Source organism: Sarcophilus harrisii, chromosome 1 (assembly GCF_902635505.1).
Source record: "Sarcophilus harrisii chromosome 1, mSarHar1.11, whole genome shotgun sequence".
NCBI lineage: Eukaryota > Metazoa > Chordata > Mammalia > Dasyuromorphia > Dasyuridae > Sarcophilus > Sarcophilus harrisii.
This window is the reverse complement of record NC_045426.1, coordinates 480493447-480518891: the sequence shown is the minus strand read 5'-3', so window position 1 is coordinate 480518891 and position 25445 is coordinate 480493447. Positions and strand designations below refer to the sequence as shown.

The following is a 25445-nucleotide window of genomic DNA, read 5'->3' as shown; positions in this document are numbered from 1 at the left end:
TGTTCTAACTATCCAGGTTATAGGACTGGTGCTGTCCTGGAGTTTCTTTTCTCTCAGTGAAACTTAGACTCCAAGATTTTCTTTTCTTTTTAAAAAAATTAATATTTTTTATTTTCTCCAGTTACATTTAAAACAATTTTTTACATTTGTTTTTAAAAATTTGAGTTCTATATTTTCTCCTTTATCCCCACCTCCAGTCCCTATTAAGAATACATGTGTGAAGTTACGTAAAACATTTCCATAAAAGTCATGGTGTTAAAGAAAACATAGATCTTAAAAAAACCCTCAAAAACAATAAAGTTAAAAAGAGAGAGACAGAGAGAGATACGCCCACACAGAGACAGAGACACATAGAAAGAGACAGAGAAAGACACACAGAAAGAATATGCTTTAATCTGTATTAAAACACAAATAATTCTTTCTCTGGGTATGGATGGGAATTTTAGTCATAAGAAGTCCTTCAGAGTAGTCGTAGATCATTGTATTGCTGAGAATACAAACTTCTCTTTTTTCAAGATGCTGGTCCTGTCAAATCACTATTCCTCCTCCAAACAGGAAAATAGGTCCTGAACCTCTCCAGGAAGTGAATGCTACTAAGGAATTTCCCCCTTCTCTTCTCCTTTTTATAAGAGGGTAGAATTCAGGTCCTCCTTCTTCACCACTTGGTTTTCTTATCCTGGAACATGTGATTGAGCACATATGCACCTATAATATGCCTCTGTCATTAACTCTCCATGGTTGGATTCAGATCCTTGTTATCCGATGTATGGCAATACTCCCTATACTATTGTTTCACCTGTTTTCCCTGGGAATAAATGCAGAGGGAATGGTTAGGAGAACCCTGGGTCTCCTGAGGGCCAAGTTTGCTTTTGAGTTTAGTCCTATTTCTCCTGAGCATTTTCTCCAAACGGTAAAAAAAAAGCTGATAGTTCCTTGCAATTCTTTACAGATCCAGGATAAATATATGACTCTAGCCCATTGTTCAAACCAATGAATTCATCCCCAGTTAAATCACACAGCTTTCTTAGGGAAATTAGATCAAGGTCAAACATTCTCTTTCTTATAACCCCATCATATTGATCATAGAATCTTCTGAGCAATCCCCTACATAAGCACAGTAGTCTGTGTGCCAAAGTGCCATAGTGTGCATAGTATCATGAAACTTCAGATTTTCTAATAATGCTTATTATTTACTCAGTGATAAAATTCAATAATGCACAATGTATCTTTAGAACTCGAGAATGTGAGGTAGCAGATGGTAGCATATTTCATTTCTCAGAGCATAACAGGTGGCACAAAACTAGCCCAGAAGCAACAGGTGAGTTTTTTAATCACCTGGCCATTCCTTACCTTTATTCTACATCTCATTCTCCCTTTTCTCTGCCCTCTCCCACTTTATACATAACTTTTTATCTATCTAGAGATTTCAATACCATCTCAGAATTTGGAATCAGTGGATTTAAAGTTGATTCCCAGTTCTGCTGCTTACTATTTCTGTGATTTGGGGCAAATCATTTAATTTTCTTAGGTCTCACTTTTTAAATGTGTAAAATGAAATATTGGACTGGCCTCTAAGCTTTCTTCTACTTTAAATTTATGTCATGATGTCTCTGGTTTCATTTCTCTTTTCGTCTGGATATATTTGAAAAGGAAAAAAAGAAAGATTGATTCTTCAACTAGCCATTTAAAAAAAAACCAGTGCAAAAGGGTGGCTGTACTTTACAACATCCCAAGTCAACCAAATCATCCCCAATGGACCTGGATAGGCTCCATTGGAAGATGTAATCAAAACTCAAGTGGACTTACTTTCCCTGTAATATTATCTAGTCATTCAGTCAATAAGCTTTTATTTAACACAATAATTTATAATAAGCAGTTGAATGGAAAAAATAAATGTTTTAATTGATGACCTTCTTCATGTGGGATTTCCTGTTATTCACCAGGAAATCAAGATTAGATATTTAATCTCCCAAGCTTGCTCCTCCCAGGCATTTGCTCTTGAAAATAAATAGGATAAACTGCCAAATTCAGGAAGATGCTCACTTTGTTGGACTTCATATTCTTGATTTGGAGAATTATTCTAGGAAGAGACTATCCTACAAAGTTACTTACACAGATCAAAGGCTCTAATTTATGATGTTTGGTTCTATATAAGTAAAACTCATTTGGAATTTCAAATTCTGTGACTTTTAGTTCCAGATGCAACATGAATTTGTGGTGTTTACCTTGGGTTCTGCTCTATGATATTTTCCTTGTGGTATCTGGCATGGTAAGGAATTAAAAGGGATATGTTACAAGATATATAGAAAATACAGCAAAAGAAATAAGTACACTGGAGGGTAGCAGGTACCTCCAAGGGTGGAGCAGTGTTATCATTAAAACTGATTTAGTGTCTGCTTTTCTTTTATGTATATCAAGCAGGGTAAATGAAATGAATACTTTTTTGGGGCAAGAAGAGAAAATATACTGTTTGGGATAGTCAAATCTATCAGTCTGTCTGATTGCAGAAGAAGAGATGCAATGGAGAGAAAGACTTTGGTGTAGCTGATTATTTTTGGTTTTGTTTCAAAATTAGCTTTTGGCAATATGGAAAAAAGTATTTGTTTTAGTACAAATTTTGCTATTGACTGATGACATAAAAGGTTTTGTTTTGTTTTGTTTTTTAGAAATCTCAATGTAAGTGATTTGGCTGTGGACTGTGAAGGGCTCATCAGAGTAAAAATTCTTTTCTGATACTTCATTAGCCTGATCTTTTGCAGGTAGAGAGGTATCTTGCACTAGATGAATATGGACGGACAAAAATCAAAGCAGGCTTGGAGAGAAACCTGACATTCTAAATTTAAAAGAGCAGTCAAATGCTGAAGAAATGATCTTCTGATTTAATATATTTATGTTTAAAGTAAAATATATCTTAAATTCCACTACTAAAATTATATTTTATATGTTTATTTATATGGTTTTTGTTTCTATTTGCAGACATGTTTCTTGATGTGTGAGATGATCTTTGGTGTCAAATATGATGGTATATTGTATGTTATAGATAACCATTTTATAGCATTAACTTGAAACCAACAACTCATTTCTTTTGTTAAACATAGTCATAATTAACAATAATTCTGTATCTCCTACCTTGTTTATCTGAAACAAATAGGCTAAGGAACAAGTAATTTGCTATTTTGGGACAGATTAGGAAAAAGTTATATAAAGTAATTCACACTGATTTTTTTCTACCTCTACAAAGAAAGAAGGAGAATTTCTTCTCATATTACTTCTTTGAGGCCAATGTTGGTCATTTTAATTTTTAATTTTATAGCACTCAGTTTCAAGTGCTTTTGTTGTTGATTTTTATAATTATAGTCATTATGTACATTTTTTTGGATCTGCTTACTTCACTTTCCCTCAGTTCATAGAAATCTTACAAATCTCTGGAAATGTCATATTCATGGTTTATTAGAGTATAGGAATATTCCTTTACATTCCTGTATTACAACTTAGTTGACTTAGTTATGAGCACTGATATTATTTTATATTCTTTGACACTACAAAAAGTGCAACTATAAATATTTTGACGTATATATGTGTTTTTTTTTTTCATTCATCTCCCTTGGTTATATACCTAATAGTGGGATCTCTGGTTCAAAGGGTATGGAAATTTTTATGACTTTCTTCACATTATTCCAAATTACTGTTCTGAATGGCTGGTTCAAATGAGAGCTTCACCAATGTGCTCCATAGGTTTGCTTGTTCCTTTAATGACAAATTTTCATTCAAATAAAAATTCAGTTCGTACCCTGAGGGCAAAGAATTAATATTAGCATGGTAATAAATAAATGTCTTTATTATTATATAGTACAGTTAAGATCAAGAAAAGTACTGATAAATCTTGTCTATCATGATAATGTGTTTTCTTCTCTTTTTTGATCTATAGCCAAACCCAGAAAACATTGGTGAGTCATATTTGTTGATTTCTATTCTTTTCAGTACTTTCAATGGTCTATGATCTCATTTGTGGGACACCTGCATAATGCAAGTGGAAGTGTTGGTTTTGGAGCCCAAGAAACCTCAGTTTTCTCAAGAAGATCTGAATTCTGTTTCAGACACTTTCTGTCTGTGTGATCCTGAGCAAGAAGTTTTCCAAATTTGTAGTCTTCTCTATAAAATGAGATTAATTGCATCTACCTCACAGGATCGTAGGGAGGTTGAAATGAGACCAACTAATGCATTTGAAATACTTAATATGTGATATACAGTCACTAGGTGGTGCAGGAGAGTCAGGATGTTCAATTGGTTCAGTCAAGTCTGAGTCTCAGTCATTCCACTTGGGGTTTCAGTATTGGAGTACTGATCCTAATATGATAGCCTACAGTTTCAGGTTGAGGTAACCATTGAACTATATCAGCATTGATTAACCTTTGCTCTCTCGTGTCTTTTTATTTGTATTTCTAATAATAGATGTGGATGGTGGCAAGAACAATGACATATTTGACATCAATCATGGTTAGTGGATTTTTTTCTTTTAAAAATGCACAATCAGGTATAGCACTTTGCCCATTTGCTAATGTCAGATCTTGTCTCACCATTTAGCTTTGGGACTACACCTGTTTGAGGGAGACATCGAACTTGGTGGGGTGAGTTGACATGCTGCAATGATATCAATGCTTTTATTGGTCCAAGCAAACTGAAATACTGCCTCTCTGAAGCTTATCTACCAGTGTGTTAACCTTAATCATTGGAGGTGGCACAGAATTAATGGGAATTAATTATTATCATATTTTCACAAAGCTTCAGAAATGAATTGTTGATTCATATTAATATCAACATCTTTCCCTTGCTGTGATTTCTTGTAAATAAATTCTAAGACTTTCATTATTATGTAGTCAGACTATATTGAGCTAAATTTGATAGGTTTATAATTTTTTAAATTGATAATTTGTAGTTAATTGTTTTCTTTAATTTGAAAGTATTTAATTTTTCCAATTATGTGAAAAGAGTTTTCAATATTCATTTTTATAAGATTTTGAGTTCCAAATTTTTCTTCCTCCCTCCTTTCTCTCCCTTCTCTCCAGACAGTAGGCAATCTGATATAGGTTATGCAAGTACAATAATTTTAAACACATTTCTATATGATCATATTAAGAGAAAAAAACAATAAAAGGGGAAAAACACAAAAAACTCCTGCACCCATATTAGGGAACTTTAACATCCACATTGATTCTTACTCAAAACCCCCAATTACTCAGTTCCTTAACCTATTCATTCCATGAGCTATTTCCACACCCGACCTCAGCTACACACAAAGTTATTTATCCTTTTGATGTCGACAATTCTTTCTCAGGCCACTTCCCTTAAATGAGCAATTCTCTTCTTTTCTCCTCATCTTGACTTCTTGGTAAACCAATTCAATTCTACACTGTGCTTAAGCCTCAGCCTTAAGATCCTTCCACCATTCATCACTTTCCTGCCTACAAACATGTAACTAAACAAACTTATGCTAAACCTCAAATGGGCCCTTTTTCCTTTTTTAGTAGGCAATCCTACTATCCTTCCCGGTAAGGGAGTTGATAAAACTCACTATACCATCTCCACAACAGCTCTTCCATACCTTTTCATCCCTCCTTCAAATTTCCCATGGTTCCTTTTTCCTTACTTTCTCAACTAAGAACCTTGTCTCATATTTATGGAAAAATTTGAAGCCATTTGCCTTGAACTCCCTCTTTTCCCCACTTCTTCATCTTCTATTATTTCAATTGCTTATGTAACTTTTTCTTACTTCACCATTATTTCACATAATGAAGCAACCTAATTCCTTAACAAGGCTCATTCCTCTATTTATTCAAGTTTTATCCCATCTTATTTAGCATATTGCCTTTTCTGTCATTTCTACTCTTTCATTTATTTTCAATCTCTTCTCTACTGGTTTATTTCCAACTGCCAAAAATCATACCCAGGTCCCCTTTCTCCTGAAAAAACCCTCACTTGATTCTTCCACATCTACTAATTATCATTCTGTATTTCATCTGCTTAACTCAAAAAGGCTGCCTATAATAGGTGCCTCCTTTACCTCTCCTCTCTCTCCCTACCTTCCTTCCTCTGTCCCTCCCTCTGTCCATCTCTCTGTCTCTGTTTCTGTCTCTCTCTCTGGGAAATAGTATTTTATTTTTCCAGTTTCATGCAAAGATAGTTTTCAACATTCATTTTTTTGTAAGATTTTGAGTACCAAAATTTTCTCCCTCCCTTCTTATTCTTATCCCCCTCCCCAAGACAGCAAGCAATTTGATATAGGTTATACATTATACAATCATGTTAAACACATTTCCATGTTCTTCTCACTCTCTTCTTAACCCTTTATAATCTGGTTTCCCGGATTATCATTCCACTAGAATTACTCACTTTCTCCAGTGTTACTAACGATTTCTCAGTTATTTAATCCAATGCCTTTTTCTCCATCTTCATTGTCCTGGATTTGAGTCTGAAGCCTTTGATACTATTGAACACTTTCCTCCTTTAGTTTTTGAGACACCACCCTCTCTTGGTTTTCCTCCTACCTATCTGACTGCTCCTTCTCTCTATTCTTTATTAGATTCTCCTCCAGCTTGTTCACTCTAATCATTGGTATCTCTCAAGTTTCTGTCCTGGGTCCTTTTCTCTTCTCCCTTTAAACTGTATCACAGCATAGTAAGCTGATGATTCCAAAACCTAATCCAGTCTTCAATCATATCTTGTGACCCCCTTCCATCCAAGGCCCTTTATAACCTTGTCTCCTCCTACCTTTTTGGATTTTCCTTTCTTACTCCCCACCATGTACTCTTTGATGCAATGACACCAGCCTCCTGGCTCTTCCAAGAAGAAGACACTCCATATCTTGCCTCCGGTCATTTTCTCTGTCCAATCTGAATGTTTGGAACATTCTGCCTCTTCTACTTCAAATACTGACCTCACTAATTTCTATTAAATTACTATTAAAATACAACCTTACAGGAACTTTTTTCAAACCCACCTTAATTCCAGTTCTTTCCCTCTTTTAATTATTTCCTGTTTATCTTGATTATAGCTTGTTTTATATGTGTATTTGTGTATATATATATCTATGCATCTACATATGTGTGTATCTATATCTATCTATCTATCTATCTATCCTTGTTTGAACATTTTCTTCTCCATTAGACTGTATGCCCCTTGAGAGTAGGGAATGCCTTTACCTTTATTAAAAAGGTATTTTATTTCATTTAATTAATATGTATGTAATAATATAAATAACAAATAATTATTATTTATTAAAAAGAATTATTCTTGACACAGTGGTTACTTAATAATGTTTATTAATTGATTAATTATTCTTTAACAAAGAATAAAAATTAGAGAGGAAAAATAATTTAGCAAATCTAACTTATCAACTGAGTCAGACAGTATATAATATGTCTCACACCCCTAGAGTCCTACCTCTATGAGGTGAGGAGAAAGATGTTCCTTTTTTTTTTTCCAGTTCTTTTTCTAAGACCTTTTCTTGGTCATTATAATTACATATAAGTTTGATATTTATTTCAGGCTTTCAATCTGAAAGGTTTTAATTATATGATAAAATCATACCAATTCAGATGAATTGAAGAAAGTTCAATTTAAATCAGTTGATTTTAAAGTCTAAATATGAAAATGCTTCGAAAGAGTGTATTTTATTAATTTCAAATAACCAATCTCTCAATCAAAAATAATTTAAGTTCTAATATGTTCCAGGCAACATACTAAAAGTTGGGGATAAAAAAAAGAAAAAAAAAAAAGAAAAGAGTTTAAACTCTCAAAAGAGTCAATAGTAACACCATCTAACCTATGGTTAGCAAGTAGCAAGTAGCAACAAAATGCTACTTGATAGATTCTATCAGATCCATCTGATGAACAGATGTGAATAATAGTCATTAGTAACTGGCACATTATTTAAATCAAAACAAATCCAGCTAAATCAGGATTTAAACATCCTTTAAAACAGTTTACTTAACTACTATAAATATAATTTCCTCTTTTAAATAATTTTTTAAAAGTAAACTCCATTTTCACAGTACTATGGTAGACTTTAACCCCGAATATATCTGAATGATCTTGAATTCTGAAACAACAAAGCTCCAGTTAATGAACTTTTGCTATAACTTTTCCTTGTAGATAATCATTTAGCTAAACTGTGTACAAGAATATTCATTACCGTTTTTTTTCTGCCAATGGTGATTAGATTTCCCTTATAATCAGCTAGATATAAGCTTTGCAGGCCTGTTTTTTAAATTGTCCTACCCCAAATCAGATGCATTATTTTCTTCCTGACCTCTTACAGAATTTCTGGGAAAGTACTTTCATACATGGACAAATGATTTGTTTCATCTGATGTTTGGGAGTTCTTTACATTGCCCTTCCCTCCTCCACCCCAACAAGCTACACCTTCTCCAAGAAGTAGCTTAATCCTGAGATCTGCATGTCCTGTTATTTATCTTTTCAGAGAGACAGAAGTGCCCTTGTTGGTAGTAACAAATGGCCTAAAACCATCCCTGTTGTCCTTGCAGATAGTCTGGGTAAGTATATCATTTGGGCTAGAATTCTAGTTCCTTCATCCTCTACCCCGACCCTGGTCTCTTTTGAACTCTAGGCTGGAAGTTACAGGAACTGTTGAATTCAGACCCTCTTAGTTGAAGACAGAATGGAGGTTGGGAGAACAATGGAAACGGGTATAAAAACATATATCTGTCTCTATTATTTGACTTCTATGATTGCTAAAATGTTTCCTAATCCTAAAATCTCTAAATTCTATGACTTATAGGTATACAGTCTTTATTTCGAGTCAACAAAAAGCAAGGCTGAGATAACTGGTCAGGTACATTTGATATAAATTTCTAGAACCTGGATACAAATATATTTCTATTTAAAATTAAAATTTTTTATTAGTTTTTCAAAAGTATCAGAAGGGCCAATAGGCCCAATAGATCCTCACCTGCTTTTTGTTATTGATGGGACTGTCTAAAATTGAACATAATTTTCCTCACCTTCATTTGAAATTAGGAAAACAGGCAGGTTGCAGTGGAAAGAGGAGGGAACCCACATAGATTTGAGTTCAAATCTTGACTACTCCATAATATTTATGTGACTATGGACACTAATAATAATAGTAGCAGTTAGTTGCACTTTATGTTTTCCAAATTGATTTGCAAATGTTATTTTATTTGATCCTCATGATAACTCTTGGAAGTAGTTACAACTATAATCTCTGTTTTGCAGATTAGGAAAATGTGGCAGACAGATATTAAATATCTTGCCCAGGGCTACCAACTAGATATTTTGTGAGACTGGATTTAAACTCAGCTTTTTGATTCCAGGCCCATCATTCCATCCACTGCACCATCTATTAGCTAATTTAGTAATCAGTCACCTTCTGGCTCTTAGTTCTTCAAGGGTCAAATAAAAAGTTTGGAGCGCAGACCCTTTCAGTGAAATAGATGGGAAATGGAGGCTCATCTCTCTTATGTACCTCTCTTGTGTGCTTCTTACGATCCCTTGTATTTTCCCCCTTCAGCAAATACTTCCTCTAATTCTTCCTTGTGCGGCAGGTGCTCCTAGTTTCTCAAAGGTTATATTAGTGTTACATAAGCAATGGCAGATCTTATCAAAGTGGAAACGTTTTCTATCTGAGGGTAATAACAGACTCTGTCATGTAAATGCTAATTTTGGAAGATAATCTTTATCAGATTACCTGCAAAGTAATGAATTTAACAGTCACAGAAGATCATAAACTAGGCTTTAAAGGATTGTTATATAAGTCTATGGAGAATATGATCTCATGGATAAAATAACAGAACCTGGAAGTAATTCAAAGTTCTGAAGTAAGTGTATATCTCATAATCATCCACAGGATTGAGGATTGCAAACTTCTTAAGGACACAGACCATGATTTATCCAAATTTTCTATTGTAAGTCTCAAAAAATCCTTTGCATATGATAGATGCTTAATAAACAATTACTTCTAAGTAGCTAACAACTGCCCTGACTGAATTAAGAAATTTGGTTTTTTTAAAAGGATAGGATGCTTTATTTTTTTTTTAAATTGTGTTTGAATATGTATGTATTTATATATTACATTAATGGTGGAAATTAGAGAAATTAATTGGTAGAAAACCAAGGAATCAATTATTTTGCTGATAATTTAGGGTTAATCAATCCAGTGACGAATTTTTATACTGTTACTGATAGAAATATCAGTTTGGACTTGTTTTCTTTTCCACTGCTTTTCACTGTTCTTTAATTTATGGTATTTGGTCCCATAAGGGTTTTTATAATGAATTTATATTAGGAAATGTTATTATCCTTGGTTACCAAGTCTTTATGCTCTGCAAAGAGGTCATTGTTAGCTAGCTAACATCTTGATTCTTTAATGAGAAAACTGTGAACAGTGCTTCCCTTTAGCTGTGATTTCTTTATATCTTCTATTTTGATTCACAATGATATTTAGTAGTCTATCAATTCAGCAGTCATTGGACAGTTTTCTATCTAGATCGCCAACAGGTAAACTGTTTGCAGACAAACTAAAAGCTATTTTCACCTTCTACTTTCTTTTTTGCTCTTGCATTACCGCCAATCAAGAAGTGGAAAGGGTTGGCTTAGGACGAAGAGTCATTTTGCATTTTTCTTTAATTATGATCTTCCATGTCCAGTTACCAACTTATGGGGCTTAAATTCCTCTACATTCAGCAAGTTTGATACATAAAAAAACACATTCTGCCTACCTTCCTTCAGGAATATATTGAAAATTTTTATAGCTTTCTAGAATATACTTGGATTTTTTTTGTTCATTCCATTATTTCATTTTTCAACAACTTAGGGCTATTTCCATGTCATGAAAAGGCATTTGACAGGCCTGTCTTTTTTGTAGCATAGAAATGAGAATTTAATTCTCTACAAGACCTTTGAGGAAGACTCCTCTTAAAAGATTAGGATGAGGGTGGGGAATAAGGGAAATGAGACAGAGGAGAGGTTAGAGGCAGGAGGACAACAAGAGGAATTGGCTTGAAAACAAGGGAAAGGAAAGTCTGAAGAAAAGGGAACCACTGATCATGTCAAAAATTTCAGAGAGTTCAAGAAAGATGAGTCTTGAAAAAGGACCTTTGGATTTGGCCATTGGTGGCCTTTGAGAGTTTAGCACAGTAGCAAGTTCAGTTCTTAATCCAGGATCCTACTGGTGATTAACAAGCAATGTTTTTGTCTCTTCTTTTTCTTCAGAATTGAATGCTAAAGGAGTTATTCTGAGAGCATTTGAACGGTTTCATTTAAAAACCTGCATTAAGTTTAAACAATGGAAAGGAGAAGACAACTATATTTTTATTTACAGAGGAGAAGGGTAAGAGAAAAACCTTACATTCTTACCAATTTCCTGAAAATAGAGATCATGTTGAAAATTGAAGCTATTAAACCCAGGCCCTGATCATTATGTGGTTCACATATTTGGCTTGTGGCTGAAAAGTGACTCTAAGAGACAAAAAGGAGGTGGTAGTCCAAGTCTTCTTAAAAAAAGAAAAGGAAAAAAAAAACTAGTTTTGAGGATTATTATATACTTAACCTCAATACTTATAGCCCATTATCACATACTTGCCAAGTAGTCATTAGCCTCTTCTTGAAGAACTTCAATGAGGGACAATCCTCCCTTTCAGAAGACTAGGCAGCTCATTGAATTTTTGGATATCAAGCTTTAAATTTGCTTTTTTCATCTTCCCCTAATTATTTCCAATGATATATTCTGATACACTTTTCTTCTCTATGACAGCCCTTCAAATACTTTTACACAGCTCTTGTATTCCCCCTGGTTAAATCGTCCCATTTCCTGATATAAAATAGACTCAATGAATGTCACCATTCTAGTTGAATTCTCCAGAACCTTGTGCCTCTCTGAATGCAATCCAAGATCTCACATACTTTTTTCTTTTCTGTATCATACTTACAAAAGTAAGTCAACAAGTCAATATCAACAAGTCAAATTCATGTATAGTTCACTCAAATCCTCAATATTTTTAGATTACTCCTGTCAAACCTCCTAATTCTTTACTTTTGAAATTGAATTTTTTTTTAACTCAAGTACAAAACTTCACATTTACCCAACCAAATTTAATCTTATTAGATTAATTCTAATATTCTGGTCTGGGAGATTCTTTTGGAGACTGTCTTCAAGTGGGTTAGCTATCTCTCTGACTTTTTTTTTTTGTCAGCAAATTTGCTGATCATGCCAACTTTACCTATTTTTAAGGTAAAGATAAAAATATCAAACAACAAAGGAGCAATCCTCAGGACACTCCACTAAAGACTTCTTAGCAAGCTGACATCACCATTAACAGCTATTCTTTGCATCTGATCTTTCAACTTGTTCTGAGTTTAACAGTATTATGACCAATTCATATCTATATTTGTCACAAGACAGCATTTTACTAAATAATTTCCTAAAATCCAGACAATTCAATCCTTGTTTGCTTTGTAGAGTTACTTTAATCCATTAATTTAATAAATAGCTATAGATTGCCTATAATATACAAGACCCTAAGCTAGGAACTTCCAGAAGTATTCTTCATCTCCTACTTGTAACTTTATATTCTGAATTTAACAAAAATAAAACAAAAACAAATCAAGCATTTCTTATACAAAGTAGGACACAAAAGAGAACTTTATATGAAGCTATTATTTTATATCTTATATCTCTTGCTTTTCTAAACAGTTTATATTAAATTATATACTTTACATTTAACACTTTCCTGTCTGTCTATGCTTCCTTCTGTATATCCTCTTGTTCTCTGTGCACTTTAAAAAATGTTTTAATGATCCTTCTCTTTTTTTTTTTCTTTTTGGAATCACTATTGTTAATCCCCCTTCTGCCCACTTCCCCATCCCAATTAAAAATAATAAAAAAATGCCAATCCTTCCAATTAAGTTCCAATTGATCAGTGATGAACAGAATACACCCAGTGAAAGAACACTGGGAAACAAGTGTGGACTGCATGCATTTTTGTTTTTCTTCCAAGGTTATTTTTACCTTTCTAAATCTGATTTTTCTTGTGCAACAAGAGAACTGTATAAATATGTACGCATATATTGTATTTAAGATATACTTTAACATGTTTAACATGTATGTATGAGACTGACTGCCATCTAGAGGAGAGGATGGAGGGAAGGAAGCGAAAAGTTGGAACAGAAGTGTTTGCAAGGGTCAATGTTGAAAAATTACCCATGTATATGTTCTGTAAATAAAAAGCTATAATTAAAAAATGCCAATCCTTGCAACACATAAGCATAGTTAATCAAAACAAATCCAAATTATACCTATGCCTTCTTTAGACCTTGAATCTATCATTTTTCTGTCAGTGGGCGATATGGGAAGGTTTCATGTATGATTCCTTGAAATACAATGTCTAGGCTTTCTTTTTTCTGATCATAGTTTTCTGGGAATCCAGTGATTCTTAAATTATCTCTTTCTATTTTTAATAATCTTTTGATTTTGCTCTATTATTTCTTGCTGCTTAATGAAGTCACTGATTTCTGTTTTGGTGTATTCTAATATTTAGGAAATCTTTTCTGTGTGAATTGTTTACTGTTTTCTCTTTTAAGTTAGTTATTCTTCTTCTAATTGGTTCCTTCAAAGATTTCATCTCATTTTACACCTCTTGCTTATTTTTTGTGGATATTTGTGTAGGAAAAATTTTTCCTTTGAACCCCTGCTTGTAGTTGTTATGGAGCTTATAATGCAGATTTGGGGGTTAACTGTAGAGCTATAATTTTTTTTTAGTACTCTATGTGTTCTTTTATTTTCTCATTTCTCTAACTTGAATTCCCACACTGGCGTTTGTTCCAGGGACATGAACTACCTCTAGCTCTGTTTTTGATGGAGATGGTCTACTCTGCCTGATTTTTATTTGTTTCACTTGGGTTCCTGTCCTGACCTCTACCTCCAGGCAGTGTGTCTTTAATAATATACATGCAACAGAGAATAGGTTTTAGGTTCTCCTTTATTTTTTAGGTGTTGAATGCTGGATTTTCATGGCTTTCTTTGGCAACTTCAGATAGAGTACTAGGAACTTTGGAACCTGGACACCTGGTTTGATGCTAAAAGTCTGAATGCTAAAAGTACCACCCTCGTCACTGCCATTTACTTCTAGAATCTATACAATAGAATTTCAGTCTGTTTTTGGGCTTTTGTATGGGAGGTCTCTGCTCTTTCTCCTTTCATCCACAAAGCCATACTAGTTGTAGTCCTCTCTGACCCTTCACTGATCATACTGCTAATGAATCTTTGAACTCCTATTTGTTATTGGTTAATCATGCTAAATAACCATGTCTATAAAATTCATCTCTAGAAGTGCTTGTAGCCTTTAAATTTAATATCAGTCAATACAATACACAGTGTCAGTCCTGGTATTACTTTGTGCTTTCAATAGACATTTGTGCCTTACAAATAGACATTATCCACAGAAGCCAACTATGATAAAATAGCAACAGTTGAATATGAATTTCATGCTCTGATATTCTGGCATGAGCAATTCCATTCAGAATGTCTTTTTTATTAATTGAATTTCCTCCTCTTTCTTCTTCAGTTTTCAATTATTCAGCTGTTAATAATTGTTCATGGATCATTGAGGCTATTCATTGCTTCAGTTTCTCTTTTTCTTCCTACCTTCCTTTACTACTTCATTGTCAGTTTCTTCAGTACTGTATAAGTAGAAGCAGAGAGTGGAGGTGAAACTGGAATCTATAAGTTCTGTTATTGATTACCTTTTCCGTCTGGCATAGATTGGGATGGGGAGCAATTTAAAGTAATAATTGAAGAAGCTTAGAGATCTTGGGAAAGAACCTGGGCGACAATGCCAATCATCTTACCACTTTGTGCTTTGTTTTTTAGGTGCTTTTCTACAGCAGGAAATGCACATTTTGGCAGACAAGAGATTTCCATTGGATACTTATGTGACAAGATAGGTTTAGTTCAACATGAGCTCTTCCACACCCTGGGATTTGTGCATGAGCAGTCCCGTTCAGATCGAAATGACTATGTTACAATAAGAGAGGACAACATTTTGCCAGGTATGATTTCATTGCTTGTTTTCCATTTTGTAAAAGAGAATTTAGAAGAGGATATCTCCTTTCAATCATTAGTGGGTAAACAAGTTTTATTAAGCATTTATTTTGTACCAAACACTAGCAAAACAGAGAAAATAAAAAAAAATATGACACCTGTTCATTCAGAGTTTACATTTTAATGATATAGACAACATGCAAACAACTATTTACATATAAGATATATGCAATGTAAATGGAAACTACCTTTAGAAAGAAGGCATTAGAGAGAAGGAAAGGCCAATTATAGAAGGTCAGACTTCAGCTGAGTCTTGAAGGCAGTCATGGAAGCCAAGGGGCTGAGATAAGGAGGGTGAGCATTCCAGGAATGAAAGATAGGCAGTGAAAAATGGATTAGAAGATGGCACATTATGTTAAAAAGAAGATCATGGGCACTGGATCATCAAGGATTTGGAGGAGAATAAAAAATAAGAAGATTCTTAAAGGTAGGGAGAGAACAGCTAATCAAGAACTTTAAAAGCCAAACGCAATTTCATAATCTGATCCTGAGGTAATAGGAAGTTGAATAAATAGATATGGGAATCATTTATTTTGAGATGATTACTGAACCATGTGAGCTGATGAGATCACCAAACAAGATAATACTGAGGAAGAAAAGAGAGGGCCAATTAAGGCCTCTGGGAGACATTTCTTATCAGTGATCATTATTTTCATGTTAGTCCAGCAAAGGAGACTAAGAAGGAGCTGTCAGTCAGTCAGGAAGAGAACTGAGAGAGCAGAGCCATGAAATCTCAGAAAAGAGAGCAAAAAGGAGAGTATGCTCAACAGTATCAAAGTCTTTGAAGAAGTCAAGAAGCATGAGAGTTGAGAAAAAAGTTATTAGATTTGGCAATTAAGATTAATTTGGCAATTAACTTTGGAGGGAGCAATTTTAATTGAATTATGAAGTCAAATGCTAGACTGTATTTGAATTGAGAATTGAGAAAAGAAAGTGAGAAGAAAGGAAGTAGAGACAGAACTTAGAAAAATTTAACATCAAAAGGAGAGATGTAGGAGTTAATGAGGATGATAGGATCAATATAGGAAGTAATATAGATGTATTTTTAAGTAGCTAGGAAGTAAAATTCCACTGGGAAAAACTGAAAGTCATTGAAAAAGTGAAAGTTCAGAAGGAAATCAGCTGTATAGAGAGAGGAGGAAACGCAATATCAAAGTTTTTAATGGATTCCTTTAATGTTACATATCCAAGTAGTCAATGACAAGCCAGATTAAAAACTAATTATGTCACTTCCCCCCATACTGTATTACCTTCCATATAGAGATAGTATTTTAATATAATGTTTAGTGTAACATATTTGGAATATAATTATTATATATGATGTAATTATACAATATAATTGGTTACATAACACACATGTCATACATTTATATATTATACATATATGTATATATGCAGGTATAAATATATATAGGTATAAATATTAATTATGTCAATAATGTAATGAGTATACACTATGTGGCAATGTTCTTATCTTTATTACCCAGTTTGCCTGGCAACTGTTTCAAGGAGAGACAGAGAGCAAGGACAAAGATTGTAAATAATCTGCTCAGTGAGGGCAGACATTAAGGTGGAGGTTGGTGCCTTAGGTTTGCTTTATTTTAGTGGAATCTTTCTCATACATCCTCTGTGATGTGGCTGTTAACAGGAGTTCTAAATACTATGATGTCGTCATATAAAGACTTAAAAGCTGAGTCAAAAATTAATTTAAAAAAATCTCACATTATATTATAACTTGAGATTGACAAAACACTTTTTAGAACTGTTGAATAATATGATTCATCTCCAGATATGGATAATTTTAAATGTATTTGTATGCTACTAAAGTCTTATTTCAATGCTTCTTTGTGATGTAGTAATCACTCTGAGTTCTTGAGGGCTGCCTATATTCCACTATATTCATAAATTGTTCAGTCATTTTCCAATTGATGGGCATTCCATCAATTTTCAACTCTTTGTCACCACAAAAAGAACTACTATAAATATATTTGAATATAAAGGATATTTTTCTTTCTCTTGATTTCTTTGGAATACATTCACAGTGGTGCTATTGCTGGGTCAAAGGATATACATACTGTTATAGCTTTTTGGGCATAATTCTAAATAGTTTTCCAGAATGGTGGTATCAGTTTACAATTCTACCAACAATGTAGTAGTACAGCTCTCTTTCACATTCTCCTCTCTCATGTTAGTCAATCGCATAGGTGTTAAGTGATACATTCAGTTTCTTTATTTGTATTTCTCTAGTTATCAGTGATTGAGAGTGTTTTTTTTTCACATGATTATTGATAGCTTTGATTTTTTAATTGAAAAAGGTCTGTTTTTATCCTTTGATCATTTATCAACTGGCTCTTATTTTTTTAAGTAAAATTGATCCCAGTTTTCTATATATTTGAAATATAAAACCTTTATCTGAGAAACTTACTGTAAATTCATTTTTTAAAGTTTCCTGTTTTCCTTCTAATTTTGACGGCATCATTCTTATTTGAACTAATATTTGTTAACTTAATACAATTAAAATTATCCATTTCATCTTCCATAATCCTATCTATCTCTTTTTTTGGTCATCAAGTCTTTCCTTATTTCTATTATTCATAGATCTGGTGGATAATTTTCTTAATTCTTTTATAATTTGCCTATTATATCACTCTTTATGTCTAAATCATGCAAAATTTTAACTTATTTGGATATATAGAGTAAGATTTTGGTAATGCCTAGTTTTTGCTAGATTGCTTTCCCATTTTCATAGCATTTCCCCCCAAATAATGAATTTCTGATTCCAAAACTTGGATTTTTAAAAATAAAATATTGAATAAATATGGTCATTTACTTCAGTATATTGTGTACCTAATGTATTCCACTGATCAATACTCTATTTCTTAGCCAGGATTAATGATTACTGCTTTTCCACATAATTAGAAATCTGATACTAGGCTACCTTCCTTCACATTTTTCATTAATTTTCTTTATATCCTTGACCTTTTGTCTTCTAGATTAATTTTGTTATTATTTTTTCTAGATATATAAAATAATTATTTGGTATTTGGATGATATGGCTTTGAATAAGTAAATTATTTACATAGAATTGTCATTTTTATTATATTATCTTAGTCTACTCACGAGCAGTTAATAATTTTCTAGGTCTATCTTTATTACATTAAAATGTCTCTACCCTTAAAAAATTTATATTCTAATCTTTGCTTCCAAAGTCCTTTATTAAATGTTTTTTTTTTTTTACACTACACTATGATCTGGAAAAAATGCATTTAGTATTTCTGCATTTGTGAAATTTTTTTATACTTTAATACAAAATTCACAAATTTTGTGAAACTGAGAAAAACAGATACCCTATTTTATTCCCACTCAACATTCTTCAGAGTTCTATGATATTTATCTTCTCTAAAATCTATTTATCTACTTAACTTTTTCCTTATTTATTTTAGATTTTTCTAGTTCTGAAAGGGAAAAGTTAGTTTTCCACTAGTATAGTTTTATAATTTCTTCTGTAACTCATTAAATTTTCCTTTAAGAATTTGGATGTTATGCCATTAGTTATTTATTTAGTACTTAATTATCAATAATATCTGTAAGCAAAATGTAATTTTCTTAATTATATCTATTTTTGTTTCCCCCACCCCCAAATCACGTTTTGACTTCCTGCTTTTTTACCTCAGTGGAAGTATAATAGATTTATAACTTTATCGTAACTTTGTGTGTGTTTTCAGTTTCTAGTCAGGTCTTTTCATCAGGAATGCCTAGAAGTTCTCTATTTCATTAAATATACATTTTTCCCTTCTAGAGTATTAGACTTAGTTTGACTGGTTAGGTTATTCTATTTTTCTAAAAAAAAATTAATTCATTATTTCCCAATTACATGTAAAAATTAACATTCTTTTTTTTAAGTTCTGAGTTCTAATTTTTTTCTCTCTCCCCTAGAGAAGGCAAGCAATTTCATATCAATTATCCATATGATGTCATGCAAAACTCTTTTATATATTAGCCATGTTACAAAAGAAAACAAACCAAAAAGTCTTAAAAAATAAAGCTAAAAAACAGTATACTTTCATCTTCATTTAGATTTTACCAGTTCTTTCTTGGGACTTTAATACCATTTTCTATCTTAAGTCCTTTGAAATTATCTTGGCTTATTGCATAGCTGAAAATAGCTGTCTTTCACATTTATTATTGTACAATATTACTGTTATTGTGTACAATGTTCTGGTTCTGCTCACTTTACTTGGTATCAGTTTATGTCTCCACAGGTTTTTCAGAAAGCATCTTGTTTATCATTTCTTAGAGGACAATAATATTCCATCACAATTATAAACTACAATTTGTTTAGCCATTCTCCAAGTAATCAGCATCCTCTCAAATTACATTTCTTTACCATCACAAAAAAGTTGCTATAAATATTTTTGTACATATAGGTACTTTCCCTTCTTCTTTGATCTCTTTGGGACACAGACCTTGTAGTAGTATTTCTGTGTTAAAGGGAATGCATAATTATATAGCTCTTTGGGTATAGTTCCACATTTTTCATGAGACTGGTTAATTCAATTCACAATTCCATCAATAGTGCATTAGAATATCAATTATTTTTTTAACCTCCTTTTAGGGAAATTATTCTTAATTGTAACTCCAGCTCCTTTGCCTCTCAATAGTCTTATTTGAAAACTTCCACTCCTTTATTGTGGTAGGTCTTAAATACTTTGTGATCCTGGTTCTGGTTTTATGGTATTTGAATAGGTTTTTTCCCTTCTGTGTTGCATTCTCCTTGATTTGGGAGTTCTGGAATTTAATTACAATATTCCTGAGAGTTTTAATTTTAAAATCTCTATCAGGAGTTAATCAATCATTTCCTTTCATTTCTATTTTTTCCTACAATTCTAGATTTGGGGGAGGTTTTCCTCTTTAATTTTTTGAACTATGATGACTAGTCTCTCTTTTTGATCATGAATTTGAGATAGTCCAATTATTCTTAAATTATCTTTTCTCAATCTATTTTTCAGGTCAGTTATTTTTTTTTGATGTTCTATTTTTTCATTTCTTTTACTCTTCTTTATTGTTTCTAGATGACACATGGAGTCATTAGCTTCCACTTGACTAATTCTGATTTTTAAGGAATTACTTTCTTCAGTAAAGTTTATTTTTTTAAAAAAGATCTCTTTCCCCATTTGTTCAATTTTATTCTTTAAGAAATTATTTTCTTTTTAAAGATTTATTTAAGACAATACAACATAAGAAAAAGAAAAAATAGAAAAGAAATTCAGAAAAGAGAGAAAAACATTGTCATGTACCCAGCAGAACATCAGGGAGGAGTTGAAATATCTTACAAAACAATTAGATTTCAAGAAAGTATATATAATAATAGAGGACATTATATTCATGATTTCCCATCTTATCTTTGTTTCCTTGTAGGTTATTCTTTTGTTCTCTGATGTTCACTTTTTACTTTATTCCCCACCCCCTTTCATTCCTCCCACCTGTCCCAAGTGTACTACAGTTAAGCAACCACAGGTATTCTTGTATTTCTTGGAACTGTAAACCTTGTGAATTTTGCCATATCATATCTCCAGCTTCCCCAATGATTCTCTGTAATAGATGTTCAGTCTCCTTATCGTTTCCAAGGGGTGGGAATTTCTGGTATTATTGCACTTGCTTTTGCCATCACTGCTGCTTTTTCTAAGCTCAACAGATGGTGTTGCTACAACACTGTGCTCCCAACAAATTCCTACTCCACAGATTTCTCCTTCTGACCCCCCATGATGTCCCTTTTGATGTTTATGCTGCTTCAATTGTTTGGAAGAGAATGTTGGGAGAGTTTGGCTAAAATGCTCCCTTACCCCTGTTATCTTGGCTCCATCTCAAGCTAGACAATTCTTGGGTAGGGTCTTGACAATGAGGATGTGCAGTATCTGAAGTAAGTATCACCAGAGAGTTACCCCCTCAGAAATGAGTTTTCTAACTATAGCCACTTATGAAGATCATCTACTCAGACAGTTTGGGTTTGTAATTTATGGTGGTAGAGGGAGAAGCTAAAATGAAGAAACCATATTGCAGTACTGAAGTAAATATATCTTTGTAGATCATATTTCAGAAAGACATATTTCTCCTGACTTGCACTCTCCTACAGATCCTGTCATCACCTCTTTGTATCCAACTATTTTTACCTGTCAATGGTCTTAACTTTTCCAACAGGATTTTCTAGTATATTTTATTTCAAAAGTTACCTTCTCACCTTTCACCATTATGTTCCAAAAGCTTGACTTCTGTTACCATTTCTTACTGGTACCTCTTTGCTTACCTCTAACCTATAATACTTTATGCCCAAGAGTTAGTTATTGAGCCTCTTACTGTTCCAAAATAATTCTCTAAGACCATAAGTTAGAACTAAATTGTGGGTCTACACTGGTGGAAGGAGTCTCTTTACTGGGAGCCCCTCACACTTATAAAATCTGACATGGATATAAAAGAGAACCGTGAAAGAAACCATTATTCACAACTCTCTTGCATTTGCTATAAGATAACCTAAGGTTCATAAACGTTATACTTTTAAAATTTAATATTGTTCATACTTTTTATTTTATATATTTTCTCATATACTTTATTTTCTCATTTTTATTTTAGGCACAGAGTCAAATTTCAAATATTTTAGTGATAAGCTATTGGAATACCTGAATGTTCCCTATGACTATATATCTCTGCTGCATTATCCCCAAGATGCCTTCCAAAAAGGATCAGAGCCAACAATTGTAACAAGAAACCCTGACTTCATGGATATGATTGGACAACGAATAGATTTCAGTGATTATGATGTTGAAAAACTGAATCGGCGCTACAATTGCTGTAAATATACTGGCCTCTAGGGAACGTTGGCTATTCCTCTTGTACTATGAGGAAAAGCTTGTCTAGTTGGTTCTTGCAATTAGAAAATTTGTATCATTGCAACGTGGTGTTTTAGGGAAGAAGCCTAAGGCAGTGGGTTTGAAATCAGAAAACCAAGAACCAAGTTGTGACTCTGGCTTTTATCAGTTGTGCAAGTCACTTGTCTCAGTTTCCTCTGCTATCAAACAGAGAAAATATTTTTACCAGTCTCCTTACAGATTTAGAAGTGTGAGCTATTATTGGGCCATGACTATTGGCATGAGCTTTAATTGGCTCTCCTAGTAAGAAAATTGTCCCTGATGATGTAGCTTAATGCCCACTCTACAATTTATAGTCTTAGAACTCTGCCATGGGGTATTGAGATGCTAAATGTTTTTGCCCAAGTAACTCCCATTACACTTGGGATCAGGGATAATCATTTTTTTCCTTTTTGTGTGTTCCCAGTGTTTAGCACAATGCCTGATATGTAGGAGGTGCTTTATAGCAATCAATACTAGTTGACTGACTGACTGACTAACACAAACTTTATGTGATAGAAACAGGATCTGATCATACATATTCCTGATTTGCAAACTATCCTGCACTGACTCCCTATAGGTCACTATGTGGCTACAATGAAGTCTCGATGGTATTTTTCTTCTAGATGGAGTTTTCCTGATTGGAAACTTATGTGATCCTTTGTGGGGTATGGACTTACATTTCCCCATGGAAATGTCAATTTGGCATCAGGATTTATTTTTCATACAAGTTTCTGAAGGACTGATACAGACCTAGGAATAGTTATATTTGGCATTTTGAAAACTGGGTTCCCACATGGAGGACAATGAAATGTACAAATTCCTAAGGAGGAGAGTTAGAAATAATTTCAGGAAGATAGAAGGAAGTAGACCTTGACTCAACATTTCCCTTAATAACATCTCCAACTCTGGCTGCTACGCCAACATGCCGAGTTCCTTTCTATGTTGTCTATATGGGCTGGTATCAGAGCTTCCCAGAACCCTCCCAGAACTGTCCATGACTTGCTGGTTTCCACTTTCCCTTCACTGCCTTCTTTAACTTAATTATTAAAAAAACACTAAAATAGCTTATCTCTTAACTAAAGACATTTAATGATTTTTGCTTTTTTCAGCTTCTTCCAAAATCTTTATGGACTCATGTGATTTTGAACTGGAAAATATCTGCGGTATGATTCAAAGCTCAGAGGATAATGGTGACTGGCAGAGGGTTTCACAGGTGTCTGGTGGGCCCGACTCTGATCACTCATACTTGGGCAAGTGCAAAGGTAACTATTAGAAGTGGGACCAGCTGACTCTTACATACTTTTCCTTGCTTTCTTCAGCAAGCCTCTTAGCACTTATCTTTACCAGTTTAGTCATGCTCTAGGATTATGGATGCAGAGCTGTTAAGACCTCAGAGGCCATCCATTCCAAAGTCCTCAGTTTACAGATGAAGAATCTGGCATTCATAGAGTCTAAGTGACAAGCCCAGCATCCCACAGGGAACCAGTGCCAGAGGCCTGTCAGGGACCCAGGTCTCCTTGATTCCCAGTGTAGGAAGTTGTATTTCCTACACCAAGCTCATACTCTAATGGCAGAGACTAAATGTTATTTAAATGCAGAATAAGGTCTTATTTCTAAGATCTATCAGTATTATTAGTCTTATTATCTAGTTTTAATTTTATAATAATCTTATTTGGGAATTTGACTTGCTGTAGCAAATTAAAATGATTAAGGTCTTTTCTCTTACCCTCGTACAACTGCAGCATCTCACTGGGTATGGACAGTGATGAGGTGGAAAAGAGAGAGACTCTGGAATGGTAGGGCTCTGAGTTTGAATTCTGCCTGGGATTTTACTACCTATAAGTCACTTAAGCTCTTTGAATTTGTTTTCTTATTTGTATAATGAGAGGGTTGGACTCAGTGGCATGTCTCTCTCCCTCCCCCTCCTCCCCACCTCTTTCTCTCTCTCTTTCTCTCTCTCTCTCTTTTCCTCTTTCTTTCTCAATGTGAGAGGGATGGATAGTTGTGGATTCTTCCCACTTCCCAGGAATTCTGCTTGTGAGAAGAGAGTGGGAAGGAGAAAAGGTGAGGGAAGGGAAGGACCAAAGTCTCTAGCCCTCTTTATATTCAGGGCAAATCAGGACTTAAAGTTACTTGTCTGCCTACCCATGTAGGTTGGACAATTTTAAACAATGGACACAATTTGAAGATAGAATTATCTGAAAAAGCATGAATGATAGGAAAGTTTTTCTTTGTGGTTCCATAGGGTATTGGACCCTTTAGAGTCAGAAGAGGAGAAATGATCACCATGTTATTTCCCAGGGAAAAGATGTGGCTCTGTGTGTGTGTGTTTGTGTGTGTGAGTGAGATTAAATTTTATGTTGTATTTTTCTTTGAAAATTCTGATCTTCTCAGGTGACCATAGAAAGGGAAAACCTTTGATAGATGACTTCTCATTTATTTTAACTGTTGCGCATTTTCCTTTGCAATCTGGTTTGGACTAAAGTCTTAAAGCATCACATTGCTATTGCCACACTTAACATTTATGTTGTTGGTTAACAAACATGTATAACTTAAAACTTAGGGTTGTTGCACTAATTTGAATGGTCAGGTGATGTACTCAGGGGATCTGAATACATGTCCTTTGGTTGCTGAGACAATGCTCTTTCTATCATAAGCTATAAGTGATCAGTACTTTATAAAAAGTAATTTATAATTGTACTTTATAAATAAATCATTGTAATACTGTATAATTTCTGTACTGTATAAATTCTCTGTCCAAGGACAAAGAACTTGGGATCTCCCAATCTTAACCTTCTCAGCGGTTAAAGGTAATTAGGAGAGAATATGACAAATGAAAGGACATATTGCTCTTGCATAAGGGGTTTAGGACGATAGGAAGATGAAAGATTAGAACAGCAGAATGAAACAAGTCTCAGAAATTAGGATTTTTTTCTTTTCCTTGTGTTTTGAGATTGTTATTACTTGAAATCAGAGATAATTTGTTAAAGGTTTTTTCCTTCGACAAATTTATATTTTTTTCCATAAAATGTGAACTCCTAAAAGGCAGGGATCATATTTCATTATATCTTAGTACTTACGTTGAACATAACTGGTGCTGAGCAAAAACTTATGAAGCAATTCCTCAGTATTAATTAAGAAGCAAATAATTCACTCTGACCACCCCATGACTTTCTGAACCACAATTTATTCAGAAGATAGTAGAATTATAGTGTTGAATATATTAGAGCAGAAATAAACTTTGACAACTTCTAGCCCAGATTTTACAGTTTTAAAAATCTGATTTTATTTTGTTAATGAGAAAACTAAAACTCAGAAACAAGAAATGATTCATGCATTTTGGACTCCTCTGGACTAGATGGTTCACTAGGGAAACTGAGCAGCTTCCTGGGCATACTCCCTGGCAG

General features: G+C 33.6%; 1 protein-coding gene across 1 annotated transcript in view; it reads left to right on the top strand.

Annotated features, from left to right (window-relative positions):
* Positions 1-2206: 2206 nt before the first annotated feature.
* The window catches only part of LOC100920356 (meprin A subunit beta-like), a 34522-nt gene continuing 11283 nt past the window's right edge, over positions 2207-25445 (top strand). Inside the window, exons 1-9 of the mRNA XM_031950123.1 lie at positions 2207-2269; positions 4251-4264; positions 4442-4497; positions 4585-4628; positions 8480-8552; positions 11248-11365; positions 14903-15081; positions 21761-21979; positions 23148-23300. Coding sequence (XP_031805983.1) covers positions 2207-2269; positions 4251-4264; positions 4442-4497; positions 4585-4628; positions 8480-8552; positions 11248-11365; positions 14903-15081; positions 21761-21979; positions 23148-23300 — 919 coding nt within the window. The remainder of the gene's footprint in view (positions 2270-4250; positions 4265-4441; positions 4498-4584; positions 4629-8479; positions 8553-11247; positions 11366-14902; positions 15082-21760; positions 21980-23147; positions 23301-25445) is intronic.